The 19738-nt window shown below is 40.3% G+C and overlaps 2 protein-coding genes across 2 annotated transcripts; both read left to right on the top strand.

Annotated features, from left to right (window-relative positions):
• The first annotated feature begins 304 nt into the window (after positions 1 to 304).
• On the top strand, positions 305 to 5533 carry fbp1a (fructose-1,6-bisphosphatase 1a). The gene is made up of 7 exons (XM_069139007.1): positions 305 to 564; positions 1223 to 1385; positions 1819 to 1911; positions 2392 to 2532; positions 2649 to 2786; positions 3042 to 3161; positions 4842 to 5533. The coding sequence occupies exons 1-7, from the start codon at positions 395 to 397 to the stop codon at positions 5031 to 5033; spliced, it is 1017 nt and encodes a 338-aa protein (XP_068995108.1). The 5' UTR covers positions 305 to 394; the 3' UTR covers positions 5034 to 5533.
• A 948-nt stretch (positions 5534 to 6481) lies between these two features.
• On the top strand, positions 6482 to 18318 carry fbp2 (fructose-1,6-bisphosphatase 2). Its single transcript, XM_069138955.1, has 7 exons — positions 6482 to 6780; positions 7794 to 7956; positions 9552 to 9644; positions 10820 to 10960; positions 11709 to 11846; positions 15724 to 15843; positions 17457 to 18318. Exons 1-7 carry the CDS (start codon positions 6608 to 6610, stop codon positions 17640 to 17642), a joined length of 1014 nt encoding a protein of 337 aa, XP_068995056.1. The 5' UTR covers positions 6482 to 6607; the 3' UTR covers positions 17643 to 18318.
• Positions 18319 to 19738: the final 1420 nt, after the last annotated feature.

The raw sequence follows: 19738 nt of genomic DNA on the forward strand, positions 1-19738 counted from the left end.
AGTTTACTGATGCGTCCCATCCAATCTGAAGGGGTTTGAGAGAATGTTGTAAATGCACACTATCAGAAGGAATAAAAACTGACTGTTCACACACTCTTTGTCCAACTTCCTGGAAAGTACACGACCTGTTTTGCGCAACTGCAGTTTGAGTTCAGGCTTTCAGCAGCTTCTATTATTCCGGTCACATCCCTCTATTGGTAACGTTATCATTTCATCACCACCGAGCTCAGTTCGTACAAAGCGGGTAGTGTTTCCAGCGGGGCCACACCTCTGCTGCAGCTCCGGATTGGCCTCTCGGTCTTCACTCCCTCCGCTGAGTTCCGCGTTGCAGCGGATTTAAAGTCCTGCAGCGTTTCCTCCAACCACTCAGGTTTACCGGAGACCATCTGCCACCATGTCCGACCAAGGAGTCTTCGACACCAACGTGGTCACCGTGACCCGCTTCGTTATGGAGGAGGGGAAGAAGGCGAAAGGCACCGGGGAGCTGACCACGCTGCTCAACTCGCTGTGCACGGCCGTGAAGGCCATCTCCAGCGCTGTGCGCAAAGCTGGGATCGCCCACCTGTGAGTTAACAACCCTCACCGAGTAAACATACAGTGTTAGTTTATAAAGTCACAGCTGATCTACAGCTGTTTTTATTATGCGAGTAGAACTGTAGCTCCATACATCCACGTCGGCACAAACTGAGCAGGAGATTCAGGTTCTCTGTGCTCCAATGAGGAAGCGCATACCTGAAACCATCACGCCCATTTATGATAGGATGCAGTCTAATTAGAGTTTATTTCAACAAACACATGTATGTTTAGTGTCAGTTGTATGCAGATTTATTACAATGCAACTGGAGAGAAGCATTTACTAAAAAAAAAAAATCCTCCTCCTACTAAGTTTCAATAGCGTGCATTTGTTTCATCATTACTACCGTGTTGGTGCATTTGAACTGTTACTAATGCCATCTCTTACTTAAAAGATGGAATTCAATATTATGTATATTAAATCTTTTGTATGAACAAAACCGTTATGGTTGATAAGAATTTGATTTTGAATGACTTCCAACTAAAGGCCAGCTAAAATACAACACTAGCAACCAAAGTAGAATTGTTGATTTATAACTGCAGTTATATATGGTTGACCTGGCATTGTGCCATCTTTATTAGTACATTTCCTCTCAAGCCATTTTTCACTTCTTTTGTTCCCTGTTTGTACCTCTCCTGTCTTCATCAGTTACGGCATCGCTGGCAGCACCAACGTGACGGGTGACCAGGTGAAGAAGCTGGACATTCTGTCCAATGACCTCGTCATCAACATGATCAAGTCCTCTTTTACCTCCTGCGTGCTGGTGTCTGAAGAGAATGAAAAAGCCCTCATTGTGGACCCGGAGACCAGGGTGAGCCTGTCGGTGTGACCGGGGGGAGAAAGAACAGACTTTTATTGAGATGTTAAAACAAAACCAGGGATCTTTGCTTCTCCTGGAGCTGTGAGTGAGGCTAACAGTTGATGTTCCTCTGGGATCCCCACAGAGTTTCAAAAAACCCTGCTCTAACTCATCTGAGATCTCCTCTCTGAACTTACCCATCGGCAAACTGAAACAGGATCGTCCAGTCTTCTGCAGTTGATTTAAATGTCTGTTTATCAGGGTCTTTTCTCAAATACAAAAATATGGTCTACGTTTCAGTTGCTGTCAAAATTGTTGTATTAGACTACTTTTATTATTTTTAGACTCTTTGCGCTGATGATGCAATCAATAATGAGTCATATTTGTAGTAACTGGTCGATACAGTTAACATTATTCATTTCGTGTGTCTTTCCTACTTTTCCAGGGTAAATACATCGTGTGCTTCGATCCATTGGACGGCTCCTCCAACATTGACTGTCTCGTCTCCATCGGAACCATCTTTGCCATTTACAGAAAGGTGCTAACAGGTTTAAATTCCCAAGATTAAGGTTCTTTATCCTCGATTTAGAATCTCAAAGCCAAATGATGGCAAAATGATATGACACCCGAATGATATTATCCGGGTCCAAAAAAAGCCATGAAACAAGGTTTACTTCACTTAAAACCACGATTCTTTTTTTATGGTCCGTAGCTCTTGAAGGCGAAGCATTCCTGTTCAGTGGAAGATAAAATATAAGATGCTTTTGAAGGAGATCCATTAGACTAAGATGGTAAAGTAAAAGAAAAATTAATTTGCTAAAGAAAAACAGATTTAACAGACACTTTCATCATTAAAAGACAAAATTGGCTTATGATTTCCAAAAGGATTTCTTTTATATATTTTCATTTATTATTCTTTTTTTTTTCTTATTCCATTGTTGCAGATAATAAAGCAGCCCGAACTGAAGGGTGAGACGGGAATGATGCCACACTGACATTAATTTCTAGTTTCCCTCAGACCACAGATGATGAGCCCTCTGAGCGGGACGCTCTGCAGCCGGGCAGGAACTTGGTGGCAGCAGGCTACGCCCTCTACGGCAGCGCCACCATGATCGTGCTCTCCACCGGCCAGGGAGTCAACTGCTTCATGCTCGACCCAGTTAGTACTCTCTCAAAAGCCCTGTGCATTTCACATAACAAACATTTCAAAATGATTTCATACAAAACATGTGTTTATGAAGTTATTTAGAGCATGTTCTGCTCTTTGCTCCTCAGGCGATCGGTGAATTTATCCTGGTTGAGCGGGATGTAAGGATCAAGAAGCGAGGCAAGATTTACAGCTTGAATGAAGGTTACGCAAAGCACTTTGATCCCGCTGTCACCGAGTACCTGCAGAGGAAGAAGTTCCCTCAGGTAACACTGACGTCAGCCCAGTGTGGCAGAAGAGTATTAGATTAACAGTAAACTAAATGGATGGTGTTGGCAAATCCCTTTTTCCTTCCACATCAGTCCGTGTGCATTATTTTGGAAATATGCCTGATTTAACCAATATTTCCTCATTTCATCTGCAGCCCTGTGTTAAATACGTTTTCTGTGTTTCTAATTCTCTGTGGACGTCACACTAATGCCATGTGTGTATTTTCACGGTGACCTTTGACCTCCCTGTAGGACGGCAGCGAGCCCTACAACGCCCGGTACATCGGCTCTATGGTGGCTGACGTCCATCGAACGCTGATGTACGGAGGAATCTTTTTATACCCAGGAAATGCGAAGAACCCCAAAGGAAAGGTAAGGTCCCGATGCTGCTTTCTTCTCCTCCGTGTCTGCCTCCTTTAATTTACACATGTGGACAAACTTTAAGGTTAAGGATTGTAATATATAGAGAAATATAGTGAACAAATCTTAAACAATGACATTTGTGGCAAGAATCAAAAACAAGCAGAGTACCGGCACTCCGCATCAGGCTTACAGCTCACACAACAAGCTCATTTTTTTTTGTACAAAATCAATTTAAATTCATTGATCTATGAGTGCTGATATTCTGCTTGTTAAGGTTGATCATTTTTTTGTGCCCTTCACTACTTTCCATTGTCTTCTTTGTTGCTGCCAGCCTGAAACCATTAGTCGCTACTGAAGAGACATTTTTTAAATACAGGAGATTAATATGCACTTCCATTCATCTACATATTTTCTAAAACTGCAGGGCTCCGTATTTATTGTTTTTTTTATTTTGAGGAAATGCTAAACGGGATTAAACGGTGTGCAATTTAATTTTCATAGATAAATAAAGTTAACTTATTTTCAGCTGTAGATTTGCAAGGACAGTGAGTGTTTACAGCAGAGTGAAAATAAACCACAGAGTTTATGTTCATCACAAGGAAGTCACACAATAGTCCAACAAGGACCATTAAATGGTTGGTTTTGGTTTTCTCTTAATATCAACTAATCTCTTTAAAAGTGTGACAGCAAATGTATTTTTTTTTTTTTTTTAATCCTCATTGACTTACTGTGACTTTGATACTGTAAAAGACGCTGTCATTTAATATTTCCATTTAAAAAAAATGTGTTTGTTCAGTCTCCCTCGTCGCTGACTTGACTAACATGTTGTCAGGATAATGTCACAATGTGGTGTCTTCACTCTCCACATCCTCATTATTTGCAAAACTGAGCCAAACATGAGATTGACACACCGAGGGGGGTGAATGTTGTTGTTTTAGAAGAGTTTGAGGAATGTCAGTGTGCGCTTTTGTGAAATCACACAACAGCAGCGTGCCTGGTTTGGTTTTGGCACGTGATGCCCTCCATCCTCTCTCACACCAAGTTTCCTGTCTGTCTGACACTGCTGAATGTCCAATAAAGGCAAAGATGCCACAAATAAACTTATTTATTAAATATTCTCCCAACATTAGTGCTCACTAAAGTAGTTGCATTTTCCAGAACGGAAACTGCAAGCGCACAATCAATCATGAATATTTTAGTTTTGAGTTTAGTCAAATCATTGCAGAAAACTGGAGTGAGTCTTTGCTTTATGTACAAACGGCGTGATGAAAGGTATCTCCTGGAGTCAAAAGTCAAGAAATAAAAACAATTAATTAAATGAAACAGTTGTGATTACATTCAGAGCAGACATTACATTTACTTCTTTACCTCACTGGCAAGTTATAGATTTACCATATAAACAAAGTAAAATATAAAATAAGTTTACATTTGAAGCACATTAGGAAGTGATATTGAGCAGTATGAAGAGGAGGAATGATTTCTTCAATCAAAGCCTGTTCCAGTGTTCATACATGACTATTATTTTAAAATACTTCTTTACATATGAAGGTCTAATAATAAAGTCAACTGAGTTTGAATATTTTAAACCATTCACTCATTTAAAGAGAGCAATACAATTGAAAACCAGACTGTTATTTTTGGAGACTTTGACACAACTTGGAAGAACTTGCCTTCCTCTCTCGCTCCAAGCTGCGGCTGCTGTATGAAGGCAACCCCATGGCCTTCATCATAGAGCAGGCGGGCGGCATGGCCTCCACCGGCCTGGAGAACATCCTGGACATCCAGCCTGAGAGCATCCACCAGCGGGAGCCTGTGGCCATGGGCTCTTCCGACGACGTGCTGGAGTACATCGCTATCTGCAAGAAACATGCCAGGAAGTGACAACCTCGTATCTCCAAACTGTCTGTTTTCTCAGGGACTGAGAAAGTGGGCCTGATGGAAATGTATTTATGATGATGCTTGATGCCGTTTGAAAAAGTTTCTGAAGACCAAAAGAAGAAAGTATTCTTTGTGAAAAGGGCCAAATTTGGGGGTTGCAAGGTTCTCATGTCATAGCAGCAATATGCATGCTCTATATATGTAGAAGAACATACAACATGAAAACTTGGATACATATAAGCTCGCACACACATAAACACACATTCCACTAAAACTACCGAACACCAAAAATGTCCCAAAAAACAAATGCACTTGAATAAATGTAACTTGAAGACTTTTGCTCCTCAAGGTCCTGCTCCTGATGGACAATTGTTCATTCTAAATGTGCAAAAGACCAAATACAACCTTTGTGAAACAAATGTGAGATAACTACTGTTTGGACTTATGAAGTATTAATAAATTAAAATGAATCTAAGGAGACAAAAAAACTGTGGTTTTTAAATAATTTTGGAAACGTTTGTTTGCAAAAAGTGTCCCATCTTTAAACTCACTGGACTGACATGATTATTCTAGTATCAAAAATAGAAATGCAGTCTTAGTGTTCTGCAGAAACAACAACATTTTATACATCATTGCATGATTTAATCCAACAGAATATAACAGAACACATACTATCTACTCAGTTGTTGTTTTTACTTCCTTTAAGTTTTATTTTGGAAATGAAGACGTTGAAAGACCACTGGACAAAAGTGAAGAGATACTTAATCCAGTGGAGTTGACCTTTAAGCTAAAAGTCAGATGAACCTCACAGAGACCTATTGACATTTAGAGCTGAATGGAGCTGCAGTCCAGCTAAAACATACCACCTGGCTCTGCTTCTACTCTCCTAATGTTCAAATCATGTTTTCCACACCCGCCAAGTCTTTGACCAAAGTTTCATGTAACTCAGACAGACATCCAACATAAAATAATGGATCAAAACTCAATCCTAAAAGGTGTTGTGAGTTTGTAGTAGCTGAAATAAAGTGTATTGAATAAGCAGATTATATTATTAGATGCACATTCTTGCTCAACGATAAGTGTGTAGTTCATTTAAAACATCGAGCAACATTTTGCTCCGTTATAAACGTTTCCTTCAGACTGTCACACATGCATCTCACCACTATTGTTCACCACATTAACATGGACAGATGAAGTTGTTCCTCTATTTTCACAGCAGCAGACTGCAAACAAATGTGGTGACAACTCGAAGAAACTGACATCACAGCTCTCGTTACCCAAGTCGGAAGTTTCTGTAACTTTTTGACTGAAAGAATAAAAGAGGTGAAGAAGTTTTGTGCAGGATTAAACTGTTCCAGTCTCCACAGCTGACACCTGACACCCCCCCCCACACACACACACACACACGCACACAGACAGACACACACACACACACACACACACACACACACACGGCTGCCCTGGCTTGTCTTCATGGCTCCGGGAATGAAAAGGACACGGCTGGTAACAAGGTCGCTCACTGATTGAGTGAACTCGCGCTCTGCTGCCCACGAGGAAAGACAGAAGCGGAACGCAGCATGTCGGACCAGTCGGCGTTTGACACGGACGTATGGACCCTGACCCGGTTCGTCATGGAGACCGGCCGCCAGGCCAAAGGGGCGACCGGTGAGCTGACCCAGCTCATCAACTCCATACTGACGGCCATCAAAGCGATTTCCTCTGCTGTGCGTAAGGCAGGCTTGGCCCACCTGTAAGTACTGAGGTATTGTAATAGGCCTGTTGTTGTCTGCACCATCGGTGACAGATAAAGAAGAGGCCGTTGTGCATATTCAGTGAGTAGTGGCAAGCTGAGATTTGTAAGATTTATCTCGCATTCCCATGGAGAGGTGAAAGGTCAGCTGCAGAACAACGGCCATGGGGCTGCTGCAGTTGAGTCTGGTTCAAAATGGATGTTTGACTCTTTAAGATTTTAGATTTAGGAGTTATGCATGATGTTTGTGAGGGTGTTTGTGTTCCTGTTCAGAAGTTTAAAGTTCCAAGACTGATAAGTTTGGATTTCATTAGTTTAAAGAAGTAGAGCTGGCATGAAGTCGTGTTTTGTCCTGTGTAAGCAGGACACTGAGCTTTGTATGATTTAGCTGCATTTCAACACTCTAATCTTAAAGTGAGATTGTGCATTTAATCAGTTCCCTTTGTAAAAGGATATACAATGATAAAATTGGAGACTGCAACGTTTTGGATTGTTGAAAAGTAACTCAATAACCAATTCTTTGTTTGGGGAATTGACTTTGGAGAGATGCCAGTGTTACTTCAAGGTAGTCAGCTTATAGTTTTCTAGTAGCTGAAGATGCAGCTCAGGAACGTATCAGTGAGTCAAACTTGAAATTAAAAACCAAAATCACTGTTCAGTTCGAGTGAAAATAAGTCTGAGATATTCCGAGCTGAAACCTGAAATGTTCTGTATGAAGGAAAGTTACTGAAACCATGTCAACTCAAAAAGACTGCATCATTAGTCAGTGAAGCTAACGGTCATTGAAGTTATGTAACCAAACACAGTTGCACATTGTTGATCTGCTCTGAAGTGGAACTTATGATCCTCTTTCTGTTTGTTTGGGTGCCTCGATGAAAGCGATCACTTTCTCCGGATCAGTTTGAGGAGCTGAATTTCTTTCCGTCTCACCAAATGCATGCTGTCACGTTGTCTCTTCATGAAGTGTCATGTGTGTGCGAGACTGAAGCCTGGCTGCTGGTTGGTTCATGCAGGCATGGCTTGGCGGGCTCCGTGAACGTGACGGGGGACGACGTGAAGAAGCTGGACGTGCTGTCCAACGACCTGGTCATCAACATGCTGCAGGCCTCCTACGGCACCTGCTGCATGGTGTCAGAGGAGAACAAGGAGATCATCATCACTCCCAAGGACAAGAGGGTGAGAGGATGACACTGGGAATGTGATTGGAATGAAAACAACACCGTGTGGGGACGGATCCCAAACGTCCCCACTTTTAATACTGGTTGGAAATATTCTCTGTTTATTTACTAATAAAGTATGTTGTAAATCAATATGAGAACTTCCTGAGGAGAACCTTTGGGCCATTAACTAAATCTGTTGAAAATTCACTGCCATGATCTTTAGGTAATTTTAACAAAATCTGGAATCTAAAACACAATCAGAGAATATTTCTGTCGCCGTTTGTTGCTGCAGCATTCCCACACGTCAGAGAGTTTCATGGAAGATCAGGGAATTTTTAAAAGTCTTTTCCAGAGAGAGAAAGTCAGGGGAGCAGTTTTAGGCCAAGTACTGGAATACCAGGGAGTTTTGTTTGCATGCTTGAATTTTGACAAACATGCAGCAAAATGTAGATTTCAAGAGCTTTGGCTACAAAATGATGACTTCAAAGACTGGGTGATAAATATAGATGAGAGAAAAGCTGAATGTAAAGTTGTGAAAACGACTACAGATCTATCAAATATGGGAGAGAGGAGCATGCTGGGCTCTTACTGTTCCCATCAGAGTTTCTTTTTTGTGTGTTTCAAGTTTCTTTCTACAAGGCTCAGTGTGTTTATAATGGTCTGCAGGCCTAGTTGTGTACGATCATAATTGTGCTGTAGGTTTAAGTAGTGAAACATTTTGTACTGAAAATATCTGATAGGAATAAAATAATGTGTCTGTTTCTTGTCTGCTCAGGACAACTGCAGCCTGTTTTTCTGTTCATTAGATCATAGAGTTTCAGCTTTGTAGTCAGTGAAAGGGAATTTGACATTTGACCTAAAGTGGGAACCCTGTTATTGGATGATCTACTGTTATTGGTGGAAACATCACAGTGATCGACCAAGATGAAAACATTTCTTTGCACATGATTATGCAGCAGTTAAATTCAACAACTCGTCATGTAGCTGATATTTTTTACAGAAACTGTGCCCGAGTTTACAGTTTGTCAGCTGTTGACATCCTGGTTGATTGTTCTGTAACAAGGTGGGAGGACGAAAAGATCTTTTTACTGACTTCGTTACAACAGCTGCTGCTCGCTCTGGGTTTTTCATGCAATTTTTCATGTGCATGTGATTCAGAGAACTTATATTAATGCATGTAATGTGCTGCAGGCTGTTGATGTGCCATTCATACAATTATAGTATTTAAGATGCTACTTGTTTGGTTTTAAATATAACACAAGTGAAATGTATCTCACTGATTTAAAAAAAAAAACCTTCAGCACTTCCCTGACAGGTAGTTAAACACAGTCCTATTGAATATCAGCCCAGGCGGCTCCTGTATGAGACAACCTTTACAAAGTATTCAGAATTTACCACTAAAGATGCGTCATAGATTAATATCAATTTGTAATTTTAAAAAGGAAATGTAGATTAGGATGTAGACGAAGAGACCACTACTTATGAAGAAAAAACAAGTAGTGACGTATGAGGATCATCTAAAGAATCTGTTTTCATTTTTAAATTTGAGAGTTGGTATATTTCATTTCCTTATTTTGTAATAACCTCTCGTGTGGTTTTATTTTCCCACAGGGAAAGTACGTGGTGTGTTTTGACCCTTTGGACGGCTCCAGTAACATCGACTGTTTGGCTTCCATCGGCACCATATTCGCCATCTACAAACGGGTGAGTCGGACCGCTGCCAAGATGCAACAAAGCAAGCCGTGACTGAAAAATTAAATCGTCACACTACAAAGCGCTCATGTTGCTGTTGGTGAACAAAGAATATCTTCTTTGTAAGTAAAAAAAAAAAAAAAGAGCTTGGGAATGCAGATGTGTAGCAGCTATTCCATATTTGATCCCAGCTCAATGCAGATGTAGTAAACAAACAGGATGCATTGTACAGGGAGAAAAGTTAGTTTCACTTTACATAAGAATTATCTGACTGGATTTAGTGTTGTGCTTTTAAATATATTTATTATGATTGCAGCTCATCATAAATATTTACTGCAGAGTGCATTTATCTTATTAAGGAACATTTTTAAATGTGTGCAGTTCAATGTACAAAAATAAGGCAGACGTTAAAATAAAAAATATATTGAGAAAGAAGAGCAAAATAAGCAGCAAACAAAGTTACGTCTATTCTTCCGAGTCGTAGCAAACTTTGAATTGACAGACAGATTGAAAGTGCAGTAACACTCTGCGGACACAAGAGGGTGCTGCTGTTCAGCTGATCCAGTTTTCATCTGCAGTCGGAGAGACAGCGAATCAGTTTCATAACCAGTGTTTGATTGATGCAGTCATTTTAAACACAACACAACACGAAGCTTCAGTTGTTGACATGCTGTGTGCACATCGTCTCTGTTAGAGAATAACTGGCTTAAAAAAAAATAAAAATCCTTTAATTTCCTTTATTTGGAAAAGATGAATTAGTTTAGTTTTAGATTTGACTTTATTAATCCCACAGTGGGGAAATTCGGTAATGTGAACTCATCACAGCCTGTATGGAGTTTTTTTTATACCACAGTGACCTGTTATACTGATGAAATATTAAACAAACTAAATCAACAGAATGTCATTTCTTTTAATCGCTTGACATTTGTTCATTTTCGAATACTTAATTAAAAATATAAATTCGTATCAGATTGGTGTTCTTGTGGGTTTGTACATCTGACACTCCTATTAAGGATAAATTCTGTGGTTCTGTCTCATTCAGCCATTTCCACACAGTCCTGGTCTACTGCATCTGCATCAGTCAGATCTTCTACTGTAGTGGCGTCTGGGGAATTAAAGTCACCCTAACAATTCACTGTTCTTTATTTGTGTTGCTGTGTTATTCCCCCCCACCGTGTAATATTCAGCTGTCAGAGGGGGAGCCCACCAACCAGGACGCCCTGCAGCCTGGCAACAACATTGTGTGTGCCGGCTACGCCCTGTACGGCAGCGCCACCCTCGTGGCCTTCAGCACCGGCGTCGGCCTCAACTTCTTCATGCTGGACCCGGTGAGCACTTCAGTTCTCCGCATGTCAGAGGCGCTCTGTGCTGCTGAAATTACATGAAGCGACCACACCGACGTCTCCTCCTTTAATGCTCAACACCACTGCCTCTCCTTTTGTGTCTCTTGTGATTGTACTTTTACTTTTATATGGTTTTATTGTCCTGTAACTGACTTTATTTGAGAAAACAGATAATATCCTGTCAATCATTCCTTAGAGCAGCATGTCTTCACAGTGCAAACAGAAATGCAGAGGACTGTTTTGCTTTCATCAGAAATCCTGACTTCAGGCCATAACTGAGCTTTTATTATATTTTCATCTTCTTTTTTTGTTGTCAGTAAACCCTTTTTTTTTTTTTGTCACGTTATGCATCCAGAGACATATTAAAAACAGCCTTGTGATGTTCTCTGTAATTCACAAACCAGGAGAGATCTTCAGGCCTGCAGTGAATAACATTGTTCCTCCACTCTGAACACTCGGACAGCGTCTCGTCATTTATGATGTTATAACACGTGTTTTGGATTGTTCTCTTTCCATGTGTTAGTTATTTAGTTACGTTTTTCTTTCTTCATAAAGAATTTTGATGACTTAGTATGTAAATGTTTCCTTTCACACAGGAAAATTGACAAAATATTTTGCTCTGTTGAGTTTGATTTGTTTTCCTGATTTGCAATTGTGTATGATGTGTTGCCTTTTCTCTTTTTTTTCAATATGTTAGTTTCATATTTTTGTGGGAATCGTTCTCTTTCATCAGGCCATCGGTGAGTTCATCCTGACTGAGAGGAACGTGAAGATCAAGCAGAAGGGAAAGATCTACAGTCTGAACGAGGGCTACGCCAAGTACTTCCACCCGTCCATCAACGAGTACCTCAAGCACAAGAAGTACCCTGAGGTGAGAACATATCCCATAAAAATGAAACAACTCGCAAACATCTGATACGTTGATGCAAGGCGTCCCTCGACATCTGATCCGGCGCGGTGACATGAATCAGTTTGTGTTTGTGGTTTTTAATCTGATACCTTTGACTGAAGCTGTGAGGAGAAAAAAAAGAAGACTTGGAGAGCATCTGTTTTCCTGGATCGCAGCGAAACTTGCACTCAGTTGTGAGGCAGGATTTCAAACCCCAGCGGCCTCTCACACTCATCATGTGAGTCCCGACTGAGCGTTTGTTCTGATTTTGTTCAGGAGTTTGCGTGAGGACGTTTGGTTTGTGACACAAAAGCAGCTGATCTCTCTAAATATGTTTTCACCGCAGACAGAACTGAAATCGAAGTTGAACTCTATGAGGAGAGGCTTGTTCGAAATGTTTTCTACTCTTGTCTGAGGAATTGTTCTTTCCAGTGAACCTGAACACATCATTTTCAGTGCAACAGTGAACAAATTCAAATCTGGTTGTTCTAGTTTACTGCAGCTCAAACAGGCTGATACTGATTATTAGTACTTCACAGTTGTTTCATGGGTACATTTACACTTTTCAATTAGACATACTGATACTAAAGTGCAGTAGCTAATAATGGAAATGTCAGACACAGCTTATATCATATTTTCATCTTTTTTTTTTGTCAGTGAACCCTTTTAATATCTTTCACAATCACCCAACAATGTTCCATCCGTATCATGCTGATTCAGATTTATCCACAAAACACCGTGTTTTTTGGTTATTATGTGGTTGAAAACATTCAATGTCACATTATGCATCCAGAAACAGAAACAGTAGCTCACAAGAAGCAATGTCTGACACAGCAAACATTCTGTATATGGAAGGAAATATAATGGGAATTATAAGAAGGTTAAAGTGATAATAATTCATGCAGTCATGTAGTACACTCGCACAGCGGATTCAGAGCAGCTATGACCTGAACAAACACATGATTGACAGTCAGTGGAGCGTGACAGTTGGGTCAGACGGGACGGACGGGTGGCAGCTTGGTCAGCTGAGCTGCAGGATGGCCACACGGTTGCTGCAGGAAACATCGTGTTCCTCAGGAAGCCGAAGCTTGTCATCTGGAAACTCTGATGTTCACACGTGCACACTCAGCACTTCTCAGTCACAAACATGACGGTAAATATGTTTGGTCATCAGCATCCCTTTTCATCGGTGATGGATTTGTTGATACGCTGGGCTTGTATGGAAGTGTGAGAATGTCCATCTCTGAGACTTCCTCTCATCTTGACCACAGTGACCAATAATCAGCCTTTAAAATTTGCAATTGAAGTTTTATTTTCATCAGATATGTCCCGCATAGCAAAAAAACAAAACTCTGCTGTACTCTAAAGATTAAGTGAAAACTCTACTTCAAACTCGTATTTTGAGTGTTTGTACCGATGACTCCTTGGCAGCTATAAGCAGCTTCAGTCTGAATGGACTCCAACACCGCAAAACCAGCTGCTGCACTGCTCAGTACGTCACCATGCTGCTCGTGAAGTGTTCTTTAAGGTATTAATGTGTTTATTTAATGCTACCAGGATAAACTACAACACTCGGCATTAGTCGCACTGCATAGAAAACAGAAAACACAGTTCAAAGACAAACAGTTTGTCGTTCAGTAATGTTGTTCAGATCAGTCACAAAATCAGTTTTATAAGTTTGAGTTTCATCAGAGAGTTTTAGAGTCTCATGATGTTATAATGGTCATTTCAAACTTTTCAAACGGTATTTTCTAAAAATTGTATTTGTAAAAAGGAAACTGTCTGTAAGACAGTTCAGCTTCTACTTATCCTCTCTGTTGAACACTCATCATATCACACATTAACCATCATGAACCAGCACAATGAATCGGTGACCGCAGCCTTACTCACTACTGCAGAGTGCGTATGGTATTGTGAAACTTGTATCATGAGTTTGAGATGGAATGCAAATGTTTCTGAAAAGACCGACGGGGAAGTTTAAACTAAGTGTGGGATCTACTTCTACCTCGCAGGTCTTTTTGTTTTTAAAACCAGACACCCGTTGAAAATGTGCTACAGGTTAGAAGGAGCTGCGTGCAGCAATGAAAACACCAAAGACTAATTTTAAAATGTTAAGTCAACTGGAGAATCGTGAAATTGAACTATTCCAGTGATAAAGCCTTATTTTGTAGTTTAGAGCCATTAAAAGTCAAATAATGAACATTGAGTTGTAGTTTGAGCCGAAAGCAGACAACTTCAACACGGATGGTTTTCTAATTCTGATTCTAATAACAATATTAAGTTTTTTTCCCCGGGAAAAACAAACGACAAGATTATGAATGAGCGGTTTGACAGCGTGGGAAATCTGAAGTGACGGAAGTGGAATTAAACCAGTTCCTTATTGAACTTGTGTAAAATTTCATAACTTGTCGAAATCATTTTCACACCCAAAAGCTTCCCTTGTTCTCTTCTTTAATTTTAGGAAGTCTTATGCTGTCTCCACGGTGACCAGCTGAACACGTTTTTTTTTTCAGAGCATGTGTTTGTAATTGTTATTTTTGGGATGGGCTACTTTATCAGAAACACACACTCCTACACACGCTTCCCCCCACCCCCCGCACACACACACACACACACACACACACACACACACACACACACACACACACACACACACACACACCCCTCCCTGCTCCTGTGTGATGAGTGGGATGTGACTCAGCGAGCACATGACTCTGCATCACGTTGTGCTGGTCTGAACATGAAGCTCACTTCAGGGCAACTCCACTCCGTTTGCCGTGTCGCTGCAAGGTTTTAAAAGATTTTAATGAAAATTCTAAATGTGGATGAAAGCTGGTGAAGTGAATTAAAGAAGAGGGTTAGATGAAGTGTGTGTGATCCTGAAGCAGCTTGTTGACTGTATGTAGCAGGTGCTGCAGATGAACTTTGACCTGCCTGTTGTTTGCTATTCGGGTTTTCCTTATCCTCTCTGAACCGAGCCGATCTGCTGAAGCTGCAACTTTCAAATGAGCTGCCAGTTTTACCAAACGGGTGCTGCTCTTCTGTCGTGCAACAGCTTCAGTAAACATCTCTTCAGCATTGTTCAAAAGATTGTTTGCATGTCCAGAATGCGAGACAGTTTCCATGTTTAGATCTGACTGCCTGCTTTTGTGTGTGTGTGTGTGTGAGTTTCTGCCGGAGAAAGTGAATGATCCTTGCCAGCCTGAGGCCTTTCGTATTTTTTTTAATTTAAAAAAAGTCTGTTCAGATATGAATTATTATAAAAACCAAGCCTTAAATAATCAGTTAGCTTGAGGGAGAAAAGCTTTGGCAAACAGAAGTGTTTGGGTTGTACCGAGCGAGTGGTCAAACAGCCGAGAGATAAAACTGAATTAGTGATTTTTAAGTGAATTTTTCTGTTGATAATTTGATCTATTTTTTTCCCACTATGAAAATTGGTTACATGTGATATCTAAAACCCTTGTGTTCTCTGTGAAGAGCTGCTGCTGTTAGGGAGTTGAGAAAAGAGCAGAGTAACTGAGCAATTTAATTCCAGATGTGTTATAATACCGTAGCTACGGTGCAAGAGTAAAATAAACAAACTTTTCTACAAACCCTTCTTTTAATTAACAAAACGTGCCAAACTTCTCAGATGTAAATGTTTTTTTGTGGGTTTTAAATGGGTGAATATCTGATTAAAAGGTCAGTCTTTTAGTTGAAAAACATCTGCAATGTTGTGTATGAGTTTAGTGAAAACATGGGGTTGTGAGCTATTAAAACTGACCTTGAAGGATAAGAGAAACACCAACTTGGACTGTTGCTCAACAACATAAAAAAAACCTGTATGCACTAATACTTAGTTTATTCATCTGATATTCAGGATGGCAGTTCCCCCTACGGAGCTCGATATGTGGGCTCAATGGTCTCAGATATTCACCGCACCATCGCCTACGGAGGGATCTTCATGTACCCCGCCAACGAGAAGAGCCCCAAGGGAAAGGTGAGCACCGACCTGCTCCGAGACCTCTGACTGAAGCGTCATCACGGCCACGCTGGCACATTAACTCAAATGTGTGGACAGACCACAGGGTCATGTGCAACCTAAAAACATATATTAAAACTTCTTAAAAATGTCAATGATGTTTTGTATGGGCCCTCAACACTTCACACATTACTCTGTGATTTGCTCATACTGTGTAAACGTCAGGGAAAAACTCTAAATATGCTGTTTTTTTAGCAGCTCGTACTATCCTGAAATGTGTTTTTTTTTTTTGTGTTATCCGACAGACGTTTACTTTCTGCCGAGAATGATAAAATATTTGTTTTGGGAGAAACCAAGATTTAAATCCAGAGTTTCCACTGACTGTCATGGACTAGTCCGAGAGCTTTGACTCAGAGTCGCTAATCCAAAACCATCGCCGCCACTTATACAGTCGTCCTCATACCACGGGAGAAATGAATGGTGATATGTTGAGTTGGCTTTGAAGGCTGAAAAATGTCTTCCTTTCCTCTCATCAAACAAGTGGAGAGCCCCAAAACGTTTGCAGAACGTTCGTGATTCAGGGTCTCACGGCACACGACTCGTCCTCCTCTGACTCTTGACAGATTCGGGCCTTTCACTCACACCTAAACCTCCAGTGACCGACACTTCAGAGGGCGTCGGAGCAGTGAAACCTGAGGCTGGGGCTGTGTTCTTGTCCTGTGATAAATAAAGCTCAGAGACGGCCGAGGCTGGTCGTAAAGATAACAACCTCTCACCCTTTTTCTTCCAGGCAACTTGACTGTGTGACCCATTCACCCCGAACATCCTCTAGTTATTTACTGTGCTTTGTCATTTGAACACTCAAATGAAATTAGTGAGTTGGAAGAAGATCCAGAGCTGCTGGAGCTTTGAGAACAGCTTGTGTCATAATGACCCAGATCCTATTTAAAGACCGTTAATGTTATGTTATGAACTTAAAGCAAGAGCAAAGGTCAAAATGATATCCGGTCCATTTGAGGTTGAGATAAACCTGGTAAAGTCTGGATCTTCTTTCTGTTATTGAAATTATGTGGAAACAACAGTCACATATTACCTGGAAACAAAAAGAAACGTTTTCACTTTAGCCAGATTCAGCTGAGTTTTGTCTGGTAATGGGAAATGAAACCGTGTAAACTCCCGAGGACGTCGACTTTGAGGACATATTTTTAGCAAACGGAACAACCTGGTCTCTGAAGTATCACATGAACAACAGCATCTACAGATGTTTTCACCATATACGTTCTCGAATAGTTATGATCTTGATGGTAAATCATGATGAGAAGTTCTAGCTTTGAAACTATTCTTTGGCCTAATAATATTTTTTATTTATAGTTTTATTTACCTAGCCAAATATCACAAATTTCCCTCGAGGGGACTTATAATCTGTACAGTTTACACTCGTTCTTGCAGACTTAATTTGGAGTTTGGAGTTTGCAGCAAAAGTCGATTACCAACAGTTGCTGCTCGAGTTTCTTTTAATTCAGCGTCTTCCCAGAGGACTAAAAAACAAGTCCTGATCCTGCTCAATCTGTGCTCCTCTTTATAATCCCTGAACTGAAACGTTGTTTTCCTCTAAATTCACCCCCTCAAAGCTGCGTCTGCTGTACGAGTGCAACCCCATCGCCTTCCTCATGGAGCAGGCAGGCGGCCTCGCCACCACCGGCGCCCAGAGGATACTGGACGTTCAGCCCGAAGCGCTCCACCAGCGGGTGCCCTTCGTGGTCGGCTCCCCCGATGACGTCAACGAGTACCTGTCCTTCGTCAAGAAGTTCCCGTGAAGCTGCCGCAGCATCCCGGTTTAAGTGCAACTCAAAGGACGTAAAGAGGAGGGTTTTTTTCATAAGTTATTTTCCGATCTCGCAATCATAAAGCTCAGTTTGTATAAAGCACAAGAAAAAAAATGTCTTAGGATTTCTACATTGAGTTACACAACTTCAATATAAAATTTAAATAAATAGGTACATATTTAGATAATTTAAATGTGAATAACAAAAACCCAGAACCAGATCATTTTTAACATGTCACACTCGTCACAACCTTTAATCTACTGCAACATTTGCAATTAATTGAATAAAGATTGTTTCCAAAACAAAAGTTTGTAGTTTTGTTCACTGCTGCGACATGTTGATGAATTTGCTAAAGTTTGCTCAACATGTAGCGTATAAACTTTAATCTGATGCTACATTAATATTCCATAAGAAGAAATACGAAGACTCATGTTTGTTATTGACTGATCTTGTAGTTTTGAGTCTGAAATTCTCATTTTGAGCAACATCTTCAGAAGCTGCGCCTCTCTGATGAAGATTATTTTCTCAGCTGATGAACAATTACAGGTTTTAGTCTTCTCTTTTACAAGCCAGTGCTGTAATAAACTGCAGAAAATGTCATGATATATATTTAAATATTTAATTTTGTGTATCCTGGTGTGGAGAAGAATTAAATGATCTCATGGTTTTGCACTCAAAATAATTGACTGCAGTCATATTTACTGTAAAACATCTTTGTAACATCATGAATTACAGAAACTCATAAAGATGATTTTGTCACAATCTGGTGTCTGCAGCCAGGACCTTGTTCCTGGAAGAGGAACTGCTTCTTTAATCAACGATTTAGTGCTGACGCAGCAACAGTTTCACAGGCTGATGTAATATAACATATGAATTGACCCTTTAATCACTTTGTTCCCTCAGTTGTCCTCCTGGCTGCTGGCCCAGGGTTTTTTTTAGGTTGCACAACAAGTTCCTGCAGCTGTTGACTGGACCGAGCTGAGCGGGGCAGTTAATGTGTGACTGACTGACTGACTGACTGACTGACTGATGACCGACTGACTGACTGACTGGCTGACTGACTGACTGACTGACTGACTGACTGACTGACTGACTGATGACCGACTGACTGACTGACTGACTGACTGACTGATGACCGACTGACTGACTGACTGACTGACTGACTGACTGATGACTGACTGATGACTGACTGATGACTGACTGACTGACTGACTGACTGATGACTGACTGACAGACTGACTGGCTGACTGATGACTGACTGACTGACTGATGACTGACTGACTGACTGACTGATGTGCGCGTCTCACCTATGTTTGTTCTAACAACACACTTGTTCTCTTTTTAAATATATAATATACTTGAAGTTGGCACATCAACAGTGTCACAGACATTTTAGATGTAAATTGAACAAGATTTTAAGGTTTTATTGATCCAAGTGGGTGGTAGAAATGTTTATCTCTCTCTCCTTTTATACCTATACCTACATATTTAGACAATTTTAAGATGATTCATAAGGGAGTTGAACTCAGAATTTTTCTCCCTAAATGTGTAAAAGAAAACATCTGCTACTATTATTTGAATTGTGTTCACTTTGTTGATAACCCTCGGGATAAACTATAAACTAAATTTAGCTGTTGAGATACATGACACACTAAAATTGATATTATCTTACTCATATTTATATCATTTTAAATAATTTACCGTGACTGAAGCAAGTGTTAACGCACCAGACGGTGTTCAGATATCTGTAAACACTAAACTGGCATAAAACCAACAAATGGCCGTTACCATAAAATCATCATTTTTTTTTTCAAAACCCAGAAGTAATATTAAACTTATACATATATTTCTATGCTGGTAAATGTGACTCAAACTTTAAAAAGCTTGTTAAAAGGCTTAGCGAAATATATAAAGCATATGACAATGGAATAATTAAAATGATTATAGAGTGTTTTATAAAAGTGTTATTTCATATTCCATATATCCCATTGAAAAAGGTGTGATGCTCATCTGCTTTGATGTTAACACTAGTCCTAGAACAGTAAACGTATTGATTATAAATTCATCAGTGAAATTGTATGTGGAGC

Source organism: Embiotoca jacksoni, unplaced genomic scaffold, assembly GCF_022577435.1.
Source record: "Embiotoca jacksoni isolate LCO1_2020_lvr unplaced genomic scaffold, fEmbJac1.0.p SCAF_8, whole genome shotgun sequence".
In the NCBI taxonomy this organism is placed as follows: Eukaryota; Metazoa; Chordata; class Actinopteri; family Embiotocidae; genus Embiotoca; species Embiotoca jacksoni.

Bases quoted from the DNA above. Each gene is read 5' to 3' on its own strand.
- fbp2 (XM_069138955.1), top strand. From the start codon at position 6,608: ATGTCGGACCAGTCGGCGTTTGACACGGACGTATGGACCCTGACCCGG. The intron at 7,957-9,551 runs GTGAGAGGATGA...ATTTTCCCACAG, and splicing joins TCACTCCCAAGGACAAGAGG to GGAAAGTACGTGGTGTGTTT. The intron at 9,645-10,819 runs GTGAGTCGGACC...TGTAATATTCAG, and splicing joins TATTCGCCATCTACAAACGG to CTGTCAGAGGGGGAGCCCAC.
- fbp1a (XM_069139007.1), top strand. From the start codon at position 395: ATGTCCGACCAAGGAGTCTTCGACACCAACGTGGTCACCGTGACCCGC. The intron at 565-1,222 runs GTGAGTTAACAA...TGTCTTCATCAG, and splicing joins AAAGCTGGGATCGCCCACCT to TTACGGCATCGCTGGCAGCA. The intron at 1,386-1,818 runs GTGAGCCTGTCG...CTACTTTTCCAG, and splicing joins TTGTGGACCCGGAGACCAGG to GGTAAATACATCGTGTGCTT.